At 42.9% G+C, this 19,059-nt stretch overlaps 1 protein-coding gene across 4 annotated transcripts in view; it reads left to right on the forward strand.

Moving 5' to 3' along the window:
- The window catches only part of LOC140408354 (SWI/SNF-related matrix-associated actin-dependent regulator of chromatin subfamily A member 5), a 54,731-nt gene that overhangs the window by 15,273 nt on the left and 20,399 nt on the right, over nt 1–19,059 (forward strand). For all 4 annotated transcript variants that reach the window (XM_072495439.1, XM_072495440.1, XM_072495441.1 and 1 more), the window contains 9 exons: nt 4,219–4,385; nt 7,944–8,044; nt 9,293–9,393; nt 9,869–10,048; nt 11,202–11,357; nt 12,557–12,688; nt 13,767–13,835; nt 16,417–16,526; nt 17,655–17,881. In XM_072495439.1, the coding sequence (XP_072351540.1) occupies nt 4,219–4,385; nt 7,944–8,044; nt 9,293–9,393; nt 9,869–10,048; nt 11,202–11,357; nt 12,557–12,688; nt 13,767–13,835; nt 16,417–16,526; nt 17,655–17,881 (1,243 nt within the window). The remainder of the gene's footprint in view (nt 1–4,218; nt 4,386–7,943; nt 8,045–9,292; nt 9,394–9,868; nt 10,049–11,201; nt 11,358–12,556; nt 12,689–13,766; nt 13,836–16,416; nt 16,527–17,654; nt 17,882–19,059) is intronic.

Consider the following 19,059-nt stretch of genomic DNA (forward strand, 5'->3'; position numbering starts at 1 on the left):
CGGATGCATGTAGAAATGGTACAGCGGTTATCATGGGAGATTTTAATCTGCATATCGATTGGTTTAACCAGGTTGATAAAGGCAGCCTTGAGGAGGAGTTTATAGAATGTGCCCGGGATAATTTCCTAGAACAGTATGTAATGGAACCTACAAGGGAACAAGCGGACCTAGATCTGGTCCTGTGTAATGAGGCAGGATTGATTAATGATCTCATAGTTCGGGATCCTCTTGGAAGGAGCAACCACAATATGGTGGAATTTAAAATACAGTTGGAGGATGACAAGGTAAAATCAAACACTAGTGTTTTGTGCTTAAACAAAGGCGATTACAATGGGATGAGAGAAGAACTAGCTAAGGTAGACTGGAGCAAAGACGTCATGGTGAAGCAGTTGAGGAACAGTGGAGAACCTTCCGAGCGATCTTTCACAGTGTTCAGAAAAGGTTCATACCGACAAAAAAGAAAGACGGTAGAAAGGGGAAAAATCGACCGTGGATATCTAAGGAGGTGAGGGAGAGTATCAAATTGAAGGAAAAAACATACAAAGTGGCAAAAAATTAGTGGGAGACTAGAGGACTGGGAAGTCTTTAGGCGACAACAGAAAGCTAATAAAAAAGCCATAAAGAAGAGTAAGGTAGACTATGAAAGTAAACTGGCTCAGAACATAAAAGCAGATAGTAAAAGCTTCTACAAATATATAAGACAAAAAAGAGTGGCTAAGGTAAATATTGGTCCTTTGGAAGATGAGAAGGGAGATTTAATAAAAGGAGACGGGGAAATGGCTGAGGAGCTGAACATGTTTTTTGGGTCAGTCTTCACAGTGGAGGACACAAATAACATGCCAGTGACTGATGGAAATAAGGATATGATAGGTGAGGACCTTGAGATGATTGTAATGACTAAGGAGGCAGTATTGGGCAAGCTAATGGGGCTAAAGGTAGACAAGTCTCCTGGCCCTGATGGGATGCATCCCAGAGTGTTAAACGTGATGGCTAGGGAAATTGTAAACGCACTAGTGATAATTTATCAAAATTCACTAGACTCTGGGGTGGTCCCAGAGGATTGGAAAGTAGCAAACGTGACACCACTGTTTAAAAAAGGAGGTCGGCAGAAAGTGGGTAATTATAGGCCGGTAAGCTTAACTTCGGTTGTAGGGAAAATTCTGGAATCGTATCATTAAGGAGGAAATAGTGGGGCACCTGGAGGGAAATTGTCCCATTGGGCAGACGCAGCATGTGTTCACAAAGGGTAGGTCGTGTCTGACTAATTTGGTAGAATTCTTTGAGGACGTTACCAGTGCAGTAGGTAACGGGGAGCCAATGGATGTGGTATATCTGGATTTCCAGAAAGCTTTTGACAAGGTGCCACACAAAAGGTTGCTGCATAAACGAAAGATGCATGGCATTGAGGGTAAAGTGGTAGCATGGGTAGAGGATTGGTTAACTAACAGAAAGCAGAGAGTGGGGCTAAATGGGTGTTTCTCTGGTTGGCAACCTGTAAGTAGTGGGGTCCCTCAAGGATCAGTGTTGGGCCCGCAGTTGTTCACAATTTACATGGACGATTTGGAGTTGGGGACCAAGTGCAATGTGTCAAAGTTTGCAGACGGCACGAAGATGAGTGGTAAAGCAAAAAGTGCAGAGGATACCGGAAGTCTGCAGAAGGATTTGGATAGGTTAGGTGAATGGGCTAGGGTCTGGCAGATGGAATTCAATGTTGCCAAGTGTGAGGCTATCCATTTTGGGAGGAATAACAGCAGAATGGATTATTATTTTAATGGTAAGATGTTAAAACATGCTGCTGTGCAGAGGGACCTGGGTGTGCTGGTGCACGAGTCGCAAAAAGTTGGTGTGCAGGTGCAACAGGTGACTAAGAAGGCTAATCGAGTTTTGTCTTTCATTGCTAGAGGGATGGAGTTCAAGACGAGTGAGGTTATGCTGCAATTGTTTAGGGTGTTGGTGAGGCCGCATCTGGAGTATTGTGTTCAGTTTTTGTCTCCTTACCTGAGAAAGGACATATTGGCACTGGAGGGAGTGCAGAGGAGATTCACTAGGTTGATCTCAGAGTTGAGGGGATTAGATTATGACGAGAGGTTGAGTAGACTGGGACTGTACTCATTGGAGTTTAGAAGGATGCGGGGGGATCTTATTGAGACATACAAAATTATGAAGGGAATAGATAGGATAGATGCGGGCAGGTTGTTTCCACTGGTCGGGGAAAGCAGAACTAGGGGGCATAGCCTCAAAATAAGGGGAGGTAGATTTAGGACGGAGTGTAGGAGGAACTTCTTCACCCAAAGGGTTGTGAATCTCTGGAATTCCTTGCCCAGTGAAGCAGTTGAGGCTCCTTCTTTAAACGTTTTTAAGAAAAAGATAGATGCCTTTCTGAAGAATAAAGGGATTCGGGGATATGGTGTACGGGCTGGAGAGTGGAGCTGAGTCCACAAAGATCAGCCATGATCTCATTAAATGGAGGAGCACGCTCGAGGGGCCAGATGGCCTACTCCTGTTCCTAATTCTTATGTTCTTATATTCTTATGTGTTGCCGCGATTTCTATTTATTTTCCCATGCCTGCCGAATTTCCTGCCAAAGGCATTTTTCAGAGAGATTGAAGGAATGATTACCTCGTTCATATGGGAAGGAAGGTGGCCAGAATTACAAAGGTGCTGCTTTAGAGGGGAAGGCAGGCAGGAGGTTGAGGTCTTCCGAACCTGATTTATTATTACTGGGCGGCGAATGTGGAGCTGGGTCAGAGGCGCTGATTCCCAGTGGGTCAGAATGGAGGAGAGTTTGTGCAGGGGGTCGGGATTGAAGGCGCAAGCAACAGCGCCGCTCCTGATGGCCCTGGGGAAATACTGTGAGTCCGGTAATAATAGCTTCTTTGAGAATTTGGAGGCAGTTTCGGCAACACTTTGGGTTGGGGGCAGGGTCAAGGGAAATGCCGATTCGGGGGAACCACAGATTTGAGCCAGGGAAGTGGGACGGAAATGGGAGGAGAAGGGGATTAAGACACTAAAAGATTTGTTTCTCGGGGGTCGGTTTGCAGGATTGAAGGAGCTGGAAGCGAAGTATGGGCTGGAGCTGGCGGAAATGTTTAGATACACGCGGGTTCGAGATTTTGCCAGAAAGGAGATACAGAATTTCCCGGAGGAGCTGGCCTCCACATTGCTGGAGGAGGTGCTGACGACAGAGGGACTGGAGAAGGGGGTAGTGTCAGTGGTTTACGGAGCTATTTTGGAAGAGGAGAAGGCACCACTGGAAGGGATCAAAGCAAAGTGGGAGGAAGAGTTGGGCGAGGATATGGAGGAGGGGTTCTGATGTGAGGTGCTCCGGAGAGTGAATGCCTCCACCTCTTGCGCGAGGTTGGGGCTGATACAGCTGAAGGTGGTATACAGAGCACACCTCACAAGGGCGAGATGAGCCAATTCTTTGAAGGAGTAGAAGATGTGTGCGAATGTTGCAGGAGGGAGGTCCCCGCTAATCACGTTCATTATGTTTTGGTCCTGTCCAAAGCTAGAGGATTACTGGAAGGAGGGTTTTAGGGCAATTTCTAAAGTGGTGCACGTGAAACTGGACCCGGGCCCCCGGGCCATATTCGGGGTGTCGGACCAGCCAGGGTTGGAAATGGGTGCGGAGGCAGATGTTGTAGCCTTCATCTCGATCGCCCGAAGGTGGATCCTGATAAGGTTGGAGAGCAACCTCCTCACCCTGTGCCCTAGCGTGGTGGGGGGACCTGTTGGAATTCTTGACTCTTGAGAAGTTTAAGTTTGAACTGAGGGAAGGATGGATGGGTTCTACAATTCATGGGCATTATTCATTATGGCACTTTCAAGAACTGGATAACATCGAACATTAGTTGGGGCGTGTGGGTGGGAGGGTTGGGTGGGTGGGGGGGGGGGGGGGGGGTGTTAATGGCAACTATGGGTGATCCCCAATTCCTTTTTGTCATTTGTTTGTGTGAGCATGTGGGCTAATGTTTGGGGTTTGGTGGGAGGATGGGATCGTTGTTATTGATATGGGGATTGACATATTCGTTATGCTTATTTATTGTTGGTGGGAGAAAATGTGAAAAAGGGGAATAAAAAAAAATAAAAATAAATTTTAAACTTTCCGTCCCCAGCAAGGAAAACTGCTTCCTTTGACTGTAGATTAAATGAGAAATGTTTGCACACTGTGATTCTCAATGCTTTATTTTCTTGTTAACATACTCTTTTCTTTGGCAGAAAACAGACCGGTCAAATCGATTTGATTATCTGCTGCAACAGACCGAGCTTTTTGCCCACTTCATCCAACCAGCTGCACAGAAGACTCCAACGTCTCCTTTAAAGATGAAACCTGGGCGCCCTCGAGTAAAGAAAGATGAGAAACAGACACTTCTGTCTGTTGGAGAGTAAGATATATTCCAGGCAATGTGTTTTTGGATTCATGATGCAAATTCTGTGTGATTTCAACTATAGACCATAAGATGTAGGAGCAGAAGTAGGCCTTTCAGCCCATCGAGTCTGCTCCATTCAGTGAGATCATGGCTGATTTTTTTCTTTTTTTATAAATTTAGAGTACCCAATTAATTTTTTCCAATTAAGGGTCAATTTAACGTGGCCAATCCACCTAGCCTGCACATCTTTGGGCTGTGGGGCAAAACCCATGCAAACACGGCGAGAATGTGCAAACTCCACACGGACAGTGATCCAGAGCCGGGATCGAACCTGGGACCTCGGCACCATGAGGCAGCATGGCTAACCCACTGCACCACCATGCTGCACATGGCTGATCTGATATAATCCTCAACTCCAGTTTCCGACTTATCTCCATAACCCTTGAGTCACTTACTGATTAAAAATATTTGAAAGTGTTCCTCGCGTTTTAAAGCCAAAGAGGTGTTGATGTTTGATCAAAATAGAATGGTGGAACTAAAGCTTTCATTCCTTTTGAGGTTTTCAGGCCTCTGCTTTCAATAATAATCTTTATTAGTGTCACAATTAGGCTTACTTTAACACTGCAATGAAGTTACTGTAAAAATCCCCTAGTCACTACACTCCGGCGCCTGTTCAGGTATACTGAGGGACAATTCAGAATGTCCAATTCACCTAAGAAGCACGTCTTTCGGGAATCGTGGATGGAAACCGGAGGAAACCCAAGCAGACACGGGAGAACGTGCAGACTCCGCACAGACAGTGACCCAAGCCGGGAATCGAACCCGGATCCCTGGCACTGTGAAGCAACAGTGCTAATCACTGTGCTACCGATACAACTCTCTACTGCTTCAACCATGTTTGCAGATGAGACTAAGTTTTTTTAAAAATATTTTTATTCTCCTTTTTCACATTTTTTCCCAAATTTACACCCACAAGCAATAATCGGTAACAAATATGTCAATCCCCATATCAATAACAACGATCCCATCCTCCCACCAAACCGCAAACATTAGCCCGCATGTTCACACAAACAAATGACAAAAAGGAATTAGGGATCACCCATAGTCGCCATTAACACACACAGCCCCCCTCCCCCCAACCCTCCCACCCACACGCCCCAACTAATGTTCGATGTTATACAGTTCTTGAAAGTGCATAATGAATAATGCCCATGAGTTGTAGAACCCTTCCATCCATCCCCTCAGTTCAAACTTAACCTTCTCAAGAGTCGAGGAGTTCCCCCCGCCACACCAGGGCACAGGGTGGAGAGGTTGCTCTCCAACCTATCAGGATCTGCCTTCGGGGGGGATCAACAAGGCGAAGGCTACAACATCTTCCTCCGCACCTGTTTCCAACCCTGGCTGGTCCGACACCCCGAATATGACCGCCCGGGGGCCCGGGTCCAGTTTCACCTGCACCACTTTAGAAATTACCCTAAAAACCTCCTAGTAATCCTTTAGCTCTGGACAGGACCAAAACGTATGAATGTGATTAGCGTTCTCTCTTCCCCCCCCCCCCCCCCCCCCCCCCCCCGCAACATTCGCACACATCTTCTACTCCTTCAAAGAATCGTCTCATGCTTGCCCTCGTGAGGTGTGCTCTGTATACCACCTTCAGCTGTATCAGCCCCAACCTCGCGCACGAGGTGGAGGCATTCACTCTCCGGAGCACCTCACATCAGAACCCCTCCTCCATATTCTCTCCCAACTCTTCCTCCCACTTTGCTTTGATCCCTTCCAGTGGTGCCTTCTCCTCTTCCAAAATAGCTCCGTAAACCGCTGACACTACCCCCTTCTCCTGTCCCTCTGTCGTCAGCACCACCTCCAGCAATGTGGAGGCCGGCTCCACCGGGAAGCTCTGTATCTCCTTTCTGGCAAAATCTTGAACCTGCATGTATCTAAACAAATCCCCCTGCTTCAGCCCATACTTCGCTTCCAGCTCCTTCAATCCTGCAAACTGACCCCTAAGAAACAAATCTTTTAGTGTATTAATCCCCTTCTCCCATTTCCGAAAATTTCCATCTCAACTCCCTGGCTCAAATCTGTGGTTCCCCCAAATCGGCATTTTCCTTGACCCTGCCCTCAACTGGCGAAACTGCCTCCAAATTCTCAATGAAGCTATTATTGCCGGACTCCCAGAGTATTTCCCCGGGGCTATCTGGTGCGGCGCTGTTGTTAAGAGTTTTCAATCCCGACTCCCTGCACAAACTCGCCTCCATTCTGACCCACTGGGAATCAACCCCTCTGACCCAGCTCTGCACCGTCTCCACATTCGCCGCCCAGCAGTAATACATCAGGTTCGGAAGACCCAAACCCCCTGCCTGCCTTTCTCTCTGTAGCAACACCTTTCTAACTCTGGCCACCTTCCCTCCCCATATGAACAAAGTAATCCTTCCCTCAATCTCTGAAAAATTCTTTGGCAGGAAAATCGGCAGGCATTGAAAAATAAACAGAAATCGCGGCAACACGTTCATTTTAAATGCCTGTACCCAACCCGCCAGTGACAGAGGGAGACCATCCCACTTTGCCAGATCAGCTTTCACTCTCCCCACCAAACTAGAAATGTACCTGCCCCCCCCCCCCCGGCCCCCGGGCACCCTGCACCCCCAGGTACCTAAAGTGAGTCAGATGAGACTAAGTTAGGAGCAAATATAAATTAGGATCATATGAAGGAGTTGAAAAGAGGCATAGACAATGAGTGGGCAGAACTGTGACAAGGATAGTTCAGTGTGGAAAAGCCTTCCACTTTGGAACTGAGAAAGACACATCTGCGTGTTTTCTACAAGTTTAGTTGCTGTGGAGAAGCAACATGGAAATTTGTGTTTCCATACACAAATATTACTGCACTGTTACGAAAAGGCAATGAAATCTGCTGAAAGAAAGATGGCATTTATCTCAAAATGATTGTGATGCAAATTAGGAATTCGTACAGAGCCTTGGTCAAACCCCAGCTGGAATACTGCTTTTAATTCTGAGCACAGAACCTCAGGAAAGTAATGTTGTTCTTGGGAGGGGGATATAGTCCATTTAAACCAAAATGACACCTTAAAGTATGAAGTTATGAGAATATATTCCATAAATTTGGCTTTCATTCTTTTGAGTATTGCGGGTTGAGGAGTGACCTCATTGAGGTGTTTAAAATAATTGAGAGATTTGATGTAGATACAGAGAACAATTCCTTCCTGGGAAATCCAGCGCAGGGGGTCATGACTTAAAATTATAACTAGGCCATTTAGGATTGAAATTGGGGAGTATTTTGTCCCACTCGGTGGGAATATCTGCCCCAAAAGACCGTGGATGCCAGGTCAACTAAAATTTTCTGAATTGAGATCAACGGATTTTTTTTTTGGCTGGGTGCAGTATCGAACGATATGACGCAACAGCGGCATGATCTAACTAAGTGTGCCTTAGGCTACATGGCCTACACTGTTTCTCTGCTATTTAAAGTTGAAGCAGCATCTTAGTCACCAAGTGTTAAAATATCTTGCACTTTTTAGAACTCCTCGCACAAAACAATTCACTTTTACTTCTTAGCTATCGGCATCGTCGTACAGAACAGGAAGAGGATGAAGAACTACTTTCGGAAAACAGCAAGACAACCAATGTCTGCACAAGGTTTGAAGAATCCCCATCATGTATGTAAAGCCATATTATTCATTATTTCATACATGAGTTAATGTAGCTAAGTTTTCACTACCTTTTCCCAATTGCTTTCACATTTTCAGTCACCATTCATGTTGTGCAGTATTCAATATGTCAAAATAGTCACAACTGGACATGTGGGGGAGCATTTGCGACTGTTGTAATAAAATCTTCAAACCCAACAGAGCACCTGTCATTCTCCTGGCTTAATTGGCTGTATTCACTGGCACAAGGGGTCTTTTTAATGGAATAGCCTGCTAATGGTGATGGACACCACAGGATCACTTCAACCTCATCATTTGACATTTTAAAATGTTCTGACTCTGACAACATTGTCAATATTGAGTATTTTGTGATTGGGTTCAGTATGGATAAAATGCAGGATAAAGCTCAAAAATCACCTTCATGCCAGTACGACATACCTGCTTCATACATCAGCCCTTTGCCCTGGCCGTTGGCACATTTTATTCTGCATTGCCCTCTCAACCAGTGTTCACAAGGAACTGAGTGGAAACGGGTCCATCTTATTTTTCATGGGGCACTGGCAGCCATTTTAAAATTACAATCTTAATATTTGTATGCGCCACATTAAAATGGACCATTATTTTCATGAGGAATAATTGGATTATACAGATTGTGAACTTGTAACATGCTCTCCTTTTGATGTTGAACATCAGACATGAGCAATTTCTTCTCCTATGAGGTGGTGAGCTGAATAACCTGTTCTCCCCAAAGGTATTTCTCCAGTCGTAACAAATTAGAAATCCCTGTAATAGCCATGCAGTGATTTCTTACAAAGCAATTAAGGTCCAGTAAACTGGTTTTCCTCACCGTCATCCTTTCTTTCTGCCTACCACACTGGCCCTCCCAAACTCATATCTGCCTTAGTGAAGTTTAGGTACTCTGTTTAACAGTTTATGTCTCTGTATATTATTTGGCCTTATTTTAATGGTCAATTTAGCTGCTATGGAATGGTGGTGGCCTCATTACAAAATCGGCACCTTTGTTTTGGATCTGCATCTGAATGCTGACATTCTTTATGCAAACATTGGGACCCTGATGCCTATTTGATTGAGCTGCTTGTTTTTTGTTGTCTCGAGCTATCATGATGCTTTCAGTTAAATGGTTCCTGATACAGTAATACAGTTGGTCATGGCAACAATTTAATTTTCCCTTAAACTGTATTCTGTGCAAGCTCTTGCAATGTTGGAGGCTCTAATTGATTGGGATCTCTTCCACAGATATAAAAGGAGGGAAGCTCCGAGACTACCAGATCCGTGGACTGAATTGGCTGATTTCTTTATATGAGAATGGCATTAATGGTATCCTAGCAGATGAAATGGTATGAATACTTATCGATTGTGGACATAACAATTGTTTGGCGTAGATATTCAAGATTAAGGATGTTCTATGATTAAGGTGCTTAAATGAAAGGATTTGATAAGGAAAATAGGGGAAAAGTAACTTTCCCAGCAGTTCACTGGTGTGTCATACAAAGATTAACGGAACCCTTTAACACTTGTTTTCTCCTCCACCCTACCCAAACCTTCCTTTTCTTACTTAAAAATCCTGGGGCGTCGTCAGTTTAGACCTGTCAAAACTGAGACCGAGGTTTTTTTATTAGATTAGTATTAAGGGAAATAGAACCAAGGCAGATAAATGGAGTTACGATGTAAACTCCATGATCTAATTAAATTTTGGGACAAACTTGGTGGACCAAATGTTTTATTCCAGTACATTTCAGAAATGTGTCAGGACAACCCTGATCAAAGAACGGTCTCTAGTTCTAAGAGACTTAATTGTACTTTGTTTAACAGGGTCTCGGGAAGACTTTGCAAACTATCGCTCTTCTTGGATACATGAAACATTACAGAAACATTCCTGGACCTCACATGGTTCTAGTCCCTAAATCTACACTGCACAACTGGATGCTCGAGTTCAATAGATGGATACCAACTTTTCGAGCCATTTGTTTAATAGGTGACAAGGAACAAAGGGTAAGAACTGTTTTATGTTCCCGAAAATATTGTTGGACAATGCAACTGATGCCTGGAGTTTAATTTGTATATGCATTGCACATTGTGGAAGTAAGCTGTGCAATACATGTTGGCTCTTCTGTCATGAGTTGGTTGATCCCAGTTGGGAAAATACAACTACCCTTGCTGCCCCAGCATTGGCATGAGAAAAAACAGCCAGGGGTCTGCGAGCTGGCTGTTGTCTTGACATCCTGTCAGTTTCCAAATAGAAATTAAATGGTCCACCAGCACTTGATGTCAAAACTTGTGTGTAAAAGTTAGCTGTACGGGCAAGGTACCAAAGGGCATTCGGCGTCTGTTGGACAGCGATGAGAGGATCACTACCTTCACAAGGGAACAAGATTTTCCTGCAATAATTTTTTATAACTGATCACTGGCCCATAAACCATATCAGCAAATTTTAGACTACCTTGTTTGAATCACAGAATAAATAACAACTAGCATTTTAGCTTTGTGTAAACAAGCACTTTTGTAATAAAATTACAATAAATGAAGGGCTCAAAGCCTGGGGTTCAATTTTGAAAAAACATTTAAATTTTGAAGTTGGGCATTGTTCAGTCTTTAATATTAGTCCCACCTTTCACTGTATTGCATTTACTTACGTTCACTTTCTCGAAAAACAGGTTTTCAATATACACGCGGAGAATGGATCTGTCGCCTGTGTTAACGTCAGTCCTCAAGGTTCCGCGAGACTGACTAAGGGGATCGGCTTTTCTTTGCTCTGCATAACTAAAATCAGAGATTAGCCCTGCACATAATCTTGAGAGTAAATTTGCAAACATGTTCAAATATATTATAATTTGTTGCTCTATATTCGCTTTGCAGCACTCTGGATAGGATTTTCCAGTTCTGCCAGCGGCAAGTCAAGTCGTGGGTGGGACAGGAAATTTGAAGAGCAGCCAATTGGCCGACCATCGCCTTTTTCCATCTTGCCTATGACGGTGCCCACAGCTGGTGGGGCTGGGAAATCCCACCGGTGTTTTATTTGATTGAATTAGGCCAATTTAATACCTGTCATAAGATCTATTTCTACTATATCTTAATTGCATTCTGGAAAAATAAATAACCTGGTGTTCTTAAAAACTGAAACTTAATCCACTTGTTACTTTATCAGGCTGCTTTCATCAGAGATGTCCTCCTTCCTGGGGAGTGGGATGTCTGTGTGACATCGTATGAAATGCTGATCAGGGAGAAATCAGTTTTCAAAAAGTTTAATTGGCGATATCTGGTTATAGATGAAGCCCACAGGATCAAAAATGAAAAATCCAAAGTAAGTTTATTTTCCCTTCCCTTTTTTCTGCTCTCTTCCCTTTCCCATCCGTTTACGGCAATGGCTACTGTTGTAGTAAAGGCAAGACCTTCCGGCTCATCTCAAGATGAATTGGGGAGCAGTGCAGACTTGATTTGTGGCAAAGAGCAACTAAAGCTGGTGGTGCCACATTCTCGGCGGTATTATTGCAGTTCTTGAAATGTATCTTGGCGTAAGGTTATTTTCGAGCAAGGTGCAGTTATTTCTGTGGCCAGACAGAAAATGTGGCACAGAGGTTCGCTACCGACTGTTCTCCCTGGAGAGGGGAATGAAAAGACGGGATGTAATGGAATGATGAAGAGCCGTAAGAAATAATGCAGTGGGGATGGAAGTGACAGTTGCAAGGTGAATTAGATAATGAAGCGGAAAAGGAGACCAGGAATAGAGATTTTGAAATGAAGGAAAGTGATGAACTTTCAGTGCTAACATGCAATCATGTTTAATACAGTGATTGTTACTTGCTGTTTCTTTCACTCTTCCGTTACAATTCCATCGCAGCTTTAATAGCCAAGCTGTGAAGGCCATTTATTGTCACTAATGGTATGTCAATCTTGGGGAAAGCAGTGCTGTAATCTCACATAATCCAATACGGACAAATGATTTCTGAATATTCATACTGATGATCTAAGTTACTCCAGGGGTTCAAAGATTTCTGGGAGCGTTATTGCACAATCAATTACTGTTGTATCCTGAGACTTGATAGTTGATCTCTGGACTTTAAAACTAGCTAGCACGAGAGTGGAGTGGAAATCTTTGAATTAAAAATCTAATTTTTGCTTATTCAGACCTTAATGTCCTATTGTTTCAAAAACCTTTTAACCACCCGCCCCCTTCCATAACTATTGCTTCGATTTGAAAGAAATGTAATTCAATTGAGGATGGACATGGAAGTACCCATATTCCCGTCTTTCGAGTTCTAGATAATCATCTACAATACTGGCGTACCATTACTGCACTTGCTTTTTGCTTCCTAATGCAAAAAGTATTTGGCCTTTGGTGCCACTATATGGCAACACATGGGAGAAATCACAGATGTAATACACAAAGGATCAATGGTCTTTTAAGCTCAGTTTGAATGTACAGTTGTGGTGCTGGGAACATGATTTGAACATGTACAGTAATGTTTGTACAGTAACATTTTTAATGTGCTGAATTTGTAGCTGTCTGAAATAGTGAGAGAATTCAAGACAACGAATCGATTACTGCTCACGGGTACGCCACTTCAGAACAACCTGCATGAACTCTGGGCTCTGCTAAACTTTCTCCTCCCAGATGTCTTCAATTCATCTGCTGTAAGTATGAGAAAATCAACTTAATTGTGACTACCATTAGTCTAAGGTTTAAACACGAACTAAACTTATTTCTTGTTGGAAGGCATGAGCGAATGCTACAGAGTTGTGTTTTATTTTAATTTTTAAACACCGAGTAGGGTGAAACTCTCCAACCTGATGGAGGGTGGTGTGGGCTACAGTAGTTCCTTGCATTGGGAGCAGCCAGGTAGCTGAAAGGTGGCAGTCTGTGTACTAATTTGTTCACCTGCCTGCATTTTCTGAGGATCATATTCACCAACTCTGCAAGTGCAGAAAATTGGATGCAGAAACCAGTTGTTAGTGTCTGGTCCTTTCGCCCTTCAAGCCACAGTTGTCCATTTTTGATGCTCCGTATCACATTGCCTTAAACAAGCTCCGAAGTATATTTCATTTCTGTGCCTGACCACTTGAGCAACACTGCCATCTTGTGTCACAATTGAAAATTATATTACAAGCATGCTGGTCAGATAACTTGTTTTATCTGTATCTAATCTATCTGTCTTCTGCCTCTCCCCGTGTCTGCGTGAGTCTCACTCCCCCACAACCCAAAAAGATGTGCAGGGTACATAAATTGGCCACACTAAATGGCCCCTTAATTGGAAAAAAAAGAATTGGGCACTCTAAATTTATTTTTTAAATCTATCCGTCTCAATCCATTAATTAGCTATCTGTTTTTTAGTTTTCAGTTTTTTTAGAGTGACAAAAGCTACATTTATAACTTAATGCCAACTGACCATTTTCCTTGTGTGGATGTTGCTGTGGCTTGTTACAGAGTTGGAAGTACGCAGTCTAGGGGAGAAAGTATGATTTTGATTTTCCATGTCAAATTGCTTACATACCTACCAGATGAAATGGATCAGTTATTATGGGCAGCTGTGCATCTGTTGTCTGATAAATTATTTATGAACAATCTAATTCGAATGTTACCTTTTTTTTCATTGCCATTCTTGCGCTTCCAGTAATAAACAATTTATTAATTGAGACCTTTGATGGAAGTAACAACATATGTTAAAACTTTTCAGGTTTCAATGACCAAAGCCTGTTCTTTGTTCTTTTGCAGGACTTTGATTCTTGGTTTGACACAAACAACTGTTTTGGAGACCAGAAGCTCGTTGAACGTTTGCATATGGTTAGTTTCTTATTTTATCTGTATTGTGATACAGATGAATCAGCAAAATGCAAAATTATTCAGGCCTCATCGCCATCAGAAGTATTGTTTAAAAACTAAACTCTGATGAAGTAATGTGCTGTGGGTAGGTTTGGGGCTGACTTGAAGAAACAGCGATTTTCCCCCCCCCCATTTGTTTAGGGGATGTGGATGTCGTTAGTTAGGGCAGCATTTATCACCTGTCCTTCAGAAGGTGGTGGTGAGCTGCAGCCTTGAACCGCAACAGTCCCTGAGGGGTGGGTGCTGTTAGGGAGGGAATTCCAGGATTTAGACCGGGTGACAGTGGAGGAACGGCAATATATTTCCAAATAAGAATGGCGGACAACTTGGAGGGGAACCTCCAGGTGGTGGTGTTCCCAGGTATCTCTGGTCCTTCTAGATGGTAGTGGTCTTGGGTTTGGAAAGTGCTGCCTAAGGAACCTTGGTGAGTTTCTGCAGTGCATCTTGTAGATGGTACACACGGCTGCCACTATGCGCCTGTGGTGTGGAGAGTGAATGTTGTGAAAGGGGTAGCAATCAAGCAGACTGCTTTGTCCTGGATGGTGATGAGCTTCTTGAGTGTTGTTGGAGCTGCACTCATCCAGGCAAGTGGAAAGTATTCCATCACACTCCTGACTTGTGCCTTGTAGATGGTGGACAGGCTTTGGGAGTCAAGAGGTGAGTTAGTTGCTGCATGATTCCCAACCTATTCTGGTAGGTTTTTGAACTGTTAATTTATGCATCAATAATTTTAATACCTAAAACTGAGCATCGGGATGCCACTAAATGTTTATCCTAGCAGTGTTATGATTGAGTTACTGCATGTGAATGAAAAATTAATTTGACTAACAAACTTTACAGAGTGATAAAGTTAATACAGTTGCCCCCACTTCTTGCAAACACACTTGTGCACGTGTGACTTACCCACTCTGCACTAGAATTAAGTGCTGGCTCTATTGCCATGTAACAAGAATGGTTTCTGCCCAGTTCAATTGCATACCATTTGGAGTGGATTTGAAATGTTAATGAGCACAAAGCTAATTGAACATTTACAAGATGTCCTTGCATTCCAGCAACTGGTGCTTGAAGTAAGCATGGCATTTAAGATGCCATAATATTAATGTTAACACAAATAGATAATAATTGCCTTTCAATCGATGTAAGCAACTACCATTGACATTTTTAGTTGGGGTGGACGTTGTACCCAGACGTTTATAATTTGAATCATTTCAGATATTACATAATATGGTGAAGGAGGAGAGCGTTTTTTTAAGCTTCCTTTACTCTCTCATTGCTTTTTTTCCTGTCACCATTTATTGAGCCCCTCACTTGCCCTTGGAAACAAGGCCCATTAAACACCCCCATGGGCTGTTCTAATTGCAGATGCTGACGAGTCGCCCAGATCAGAGCATTATAATTGATGCTGGTTCTCTAATAGACCTGCTAACAGATTAAGAAGACTTGCTGAATTTCAAATTAAAGGGGCGGTGCAGGTTATGGGAAATAGAATAATTTTTGTTTATATAAATGTCTATCCACTTTTTCAGAAGCTGAAATGGGGGTGGGGGTGTCTCCTGTTCACACTGAAACCTCCAATCCCTAGCCATCCCTCTGTCTGTCTGAGGCTTAACCAAACTCTTTGCAACCACGGCATCCTCTTTGAGCCGGAGCTGCATTTCCAACCCCATATTCTCTCTTACAAATGCCACCTACATCCACCACCATAACATCACCAACCCTTGTTCAACCGCTTTGTTACCACTAGGTTCTCCTAAACAGCATCGCAGCTTGCACCCTGTGTAAGTTTGAATTAATCAAAAATGCTGCTAACGTGAACCAGGTTCTGTCCAGCCCGTGCTCACTGGCCTCCATTGGTTCTTGGTCTGGCAACACCTCAATTTTAAAATTCACATCCTTATTTTCAAATATTTCCATGTCCTTACCCCTTCCCTATCTCTAAATCCCATATAGCCCTCCTATATTTTTGCTGCTCCAATTGTGACCATATGTGCATCCCCAATGGTCGACCTTCAGCTGTTTAGACCCAAAGCACTGGAGTTCCTTCCCTAAATCTCTGCCTCTCTACCTCATTCTCCTTTAAGACACTCTTTTAAAAACTCTTGACCAAGGTTTTGCTCATCTCTCAATGGTTTTTTTGATAGCTCAGTGTACAATTTGTCTGATAACTGCCCCTATGATCAGACTGTAGACACCTTACTACATTAAAGGTGCTGTACAAATGCAAGTTGTTGAGAATGAGGGAAGTGACTTTAAGGTTTCTTTCTTTCTCATAAAAAGGGTTGGATTCTAAGTTGGGATCTGTTATGTTGCAAAATAAAGCTGTTGACGGTCGATCTAATCTGAAGTTATAGATGCTTTCATGTACATGAACACTCAACCCAAATCTGCGGATGTGCCTCAAATCCATGGCTTGTTGAACTGTTTGTTTTTAACCTCAGTCCTCAGGACTGTTAGTACAGCTTTTGTAATATTGCATTATTTTGCTTAACCTCCTTGGGCATCATCAGTGTGTAAAGAGCATGTATTCTATAACCTGAATTAGGTATTGAGACCCTTCCTCCTCCGACGTATTAAAGCTGAGGTAGAAAAGAGCCTGCCACCAAAAAAGGAAGTCAAAATGTATGTAGGCCTTAGCAAAATGCAGCGGGAATGGTGAGTATACAACTTGTGAATATTAATGTGTCGCATTGTGAAGCATGGCATAATCTTGCGACAATTTATTGAAATTTCACTGCACTTTAAGCATCAATTAAAGCATTTGTAGAACTAAGGGAACAGGTTCACCAGTGTAAGCAAGTGTGATTTTACCCAAGTGCCAATAGTAGGCTTTCTCCCTACTATTAATTATCTTGCTGCCATCTGATCTGTAAGGTCTCAATCAACTGAATGATTTTTGCCATAAAGAAAATACAGACTTAGATTATCATTGAGTTCATCATGGATGGTTGCCATGCACGTGTGATTATTTCAGTGCTTTAAAACTTATTTTCTTTTCATTTTCGGGTTTTCTTCTTTCACACCCCTTTCTATTTCACAACACAATTATTGATACCCACCTGATTAAGTATTAGTGAGGTGCCCCCTCAATTTATTAATGACACCTGTCTAGTTGTTCAGCAATGCCCTAGAAAATGAGATTGCATTTATATAGCACAATATCATTCCCTCAGATGAGACTGGTCTAGATGCCATAAATATAAGATAATCACAAATAAATTGAATAGGAATTTAGGCAAAACTTTAAAAAAACTGGGAGAGTGGTTGGTATGGAACTCACTACCACAAGGAGACGCATGGCATTGATACATTTCAGGAGGTTTGTTAAACACAGGATGAAGAAAGGAATATAAGGTGGGAAGAGACTTATGGATCATAAACATTGATCTGGAGTTGTTGATCCAAATGGCCTATTTTTGTGCTGCTAATACTTCATCCAGGAATACTTCATATTGTTCCCATCCAAATTACATGGAAAGGAATATTCCCACTCCGTTAAATGTTGGCCATCTGGTCCCTCTATCCCTGGTAGTTTATGAATTGTACTTTCTATCAAAGAACAAAATGTTAAGTATATATTAGTTAATAGATATGGTTTTTTTTATTTGTGAGGTTTCAAATGGAGCACCATGTTCCCTGGTACATGAGAGGGGTTGGACTGTGGATACCTTTAGAACAAAGCAATAATTTGAGGTTATAATTGCTTTTCTGCTGAGCTACACAAAAAATGAATTTGATCGCCCAAGTTTGTCTGACCAGTTTTAATTCTGGCCTTGCTCACAGGTACACCAGGATATTAATGAAGGACATTGACATCCTGAACTCCTCAGGGAAAATGGACAAAATGCGTCTATTGAATATACTGATGCAACTGCGCAAGTGCTGCAACCACCCCTATCTGTTTGACGGAGCTGAGCCTGGTCCACCTTACACTACTGATACTCACTTGGTAATTAACGGTGGCAAAATGGTGGTATTGGACAAACTGCTGCCGAAAGTGAAGGAACAAGGTCAGCTGCAGGCCTGTACAAGGCTTTTGTTTCCCTTTATGTCTTCCAGGCTTTCAATAAAGATGAAAAATATCTCCACAGCTTCTGGAGCAGAAATCCTCAAAAGAACTAAAGGAGACATTTAGTCATTTGGTACTTCCAAGAGTCAGTGAATACTAGACTATGTGGGACTGGGGATGGCAAACATAGATAGAATAGAATTTACAGTGCAGAAGGAGGCCATTCGGCCCATCGAGTCTGCACTGGCTCTTGGAAAGAGCACCCTACCCAAGGTCCACACCTCCACCCTATCCCCATACCCCAGTAACCCCACCCAACACTAAGGGCAATTTTTGACACTAAGGGCAATTTATCATGGCCAATCCACCTAACCTGCACATCTTTGGACTGGGAGGAAACCGGAGCACCCGGAGTTAACCCACACACACGCGGGGAGGATGTGCAGACTCCGCACAGACAGTGACCCTAGCCGGAATCGAACCTGGGACCCTGGAGCTGTGAAGCAATTGTGCTATCCACGATGCTACCATAGCTTCAATACTCAAAGGCCCAAATTTACGATTGTCAAGCCCTAAAGGGAAATTTATTGCAAGCATTCCAAAAGGTGTTATAAATTAATATGCAATAAACACTGGAATCCACAATGGTTTTAGACATAGTACGACATGCAAAAAAACTTACGGAGATGTCCTTGAGATAGCTCAGCTAAAATACAAGGATAACCCAGGAGTTGCAAATTGGATTTTGAGAATATATTCAACAACATCAGTTATTGGAGAGTAATTAAAATAGAAAGGTTTATGATTTGTGAAATATATGATATTGTCTCAATGGATTGAGAATTGGCTTAACATTAAAGGTCCTATTTTGGGAGGGAGCAGGATTGGATTCAGATTTGACTGTAAATTCAAAGAACGTACTGGTCACTCAAACTTGAATCGTTGACCAAATTAATTGAGACTCTTGAGACCAGGAGGAATTGAACAAAAACTAATGTATAGGGTGGCACAGTGGTTAGCACTACTGCCTCACAGCACCGAGGACCCGGGTCACATCTGTGTGGAGTTTGCACATTCTCCCCGGGTCTGCGTGGACTTCACTTTCACAAACCAGAGATGTGCAGGGTAGGTGGATTGACCACGCTAAATTGCCCCTTAATTGGAAAAAAAGAGAATTCG

This window comes from Scyliorhinus torazame, chromosome 3 (assembly GCF_047496885.1).
Source record: "Scyliorhinus torazame isolate Kashiwa2021f chromosome 3, sScyTor2.1, whole genome shotgun sequence".
NCBI classification, from domain to species: Eukaryota; Metazoa; Chordata; class Chondrichthyes; order Carcharhiniformes; family Scyliorhinidae; genus Scyliorhinus; species Scyliorhinus torazame.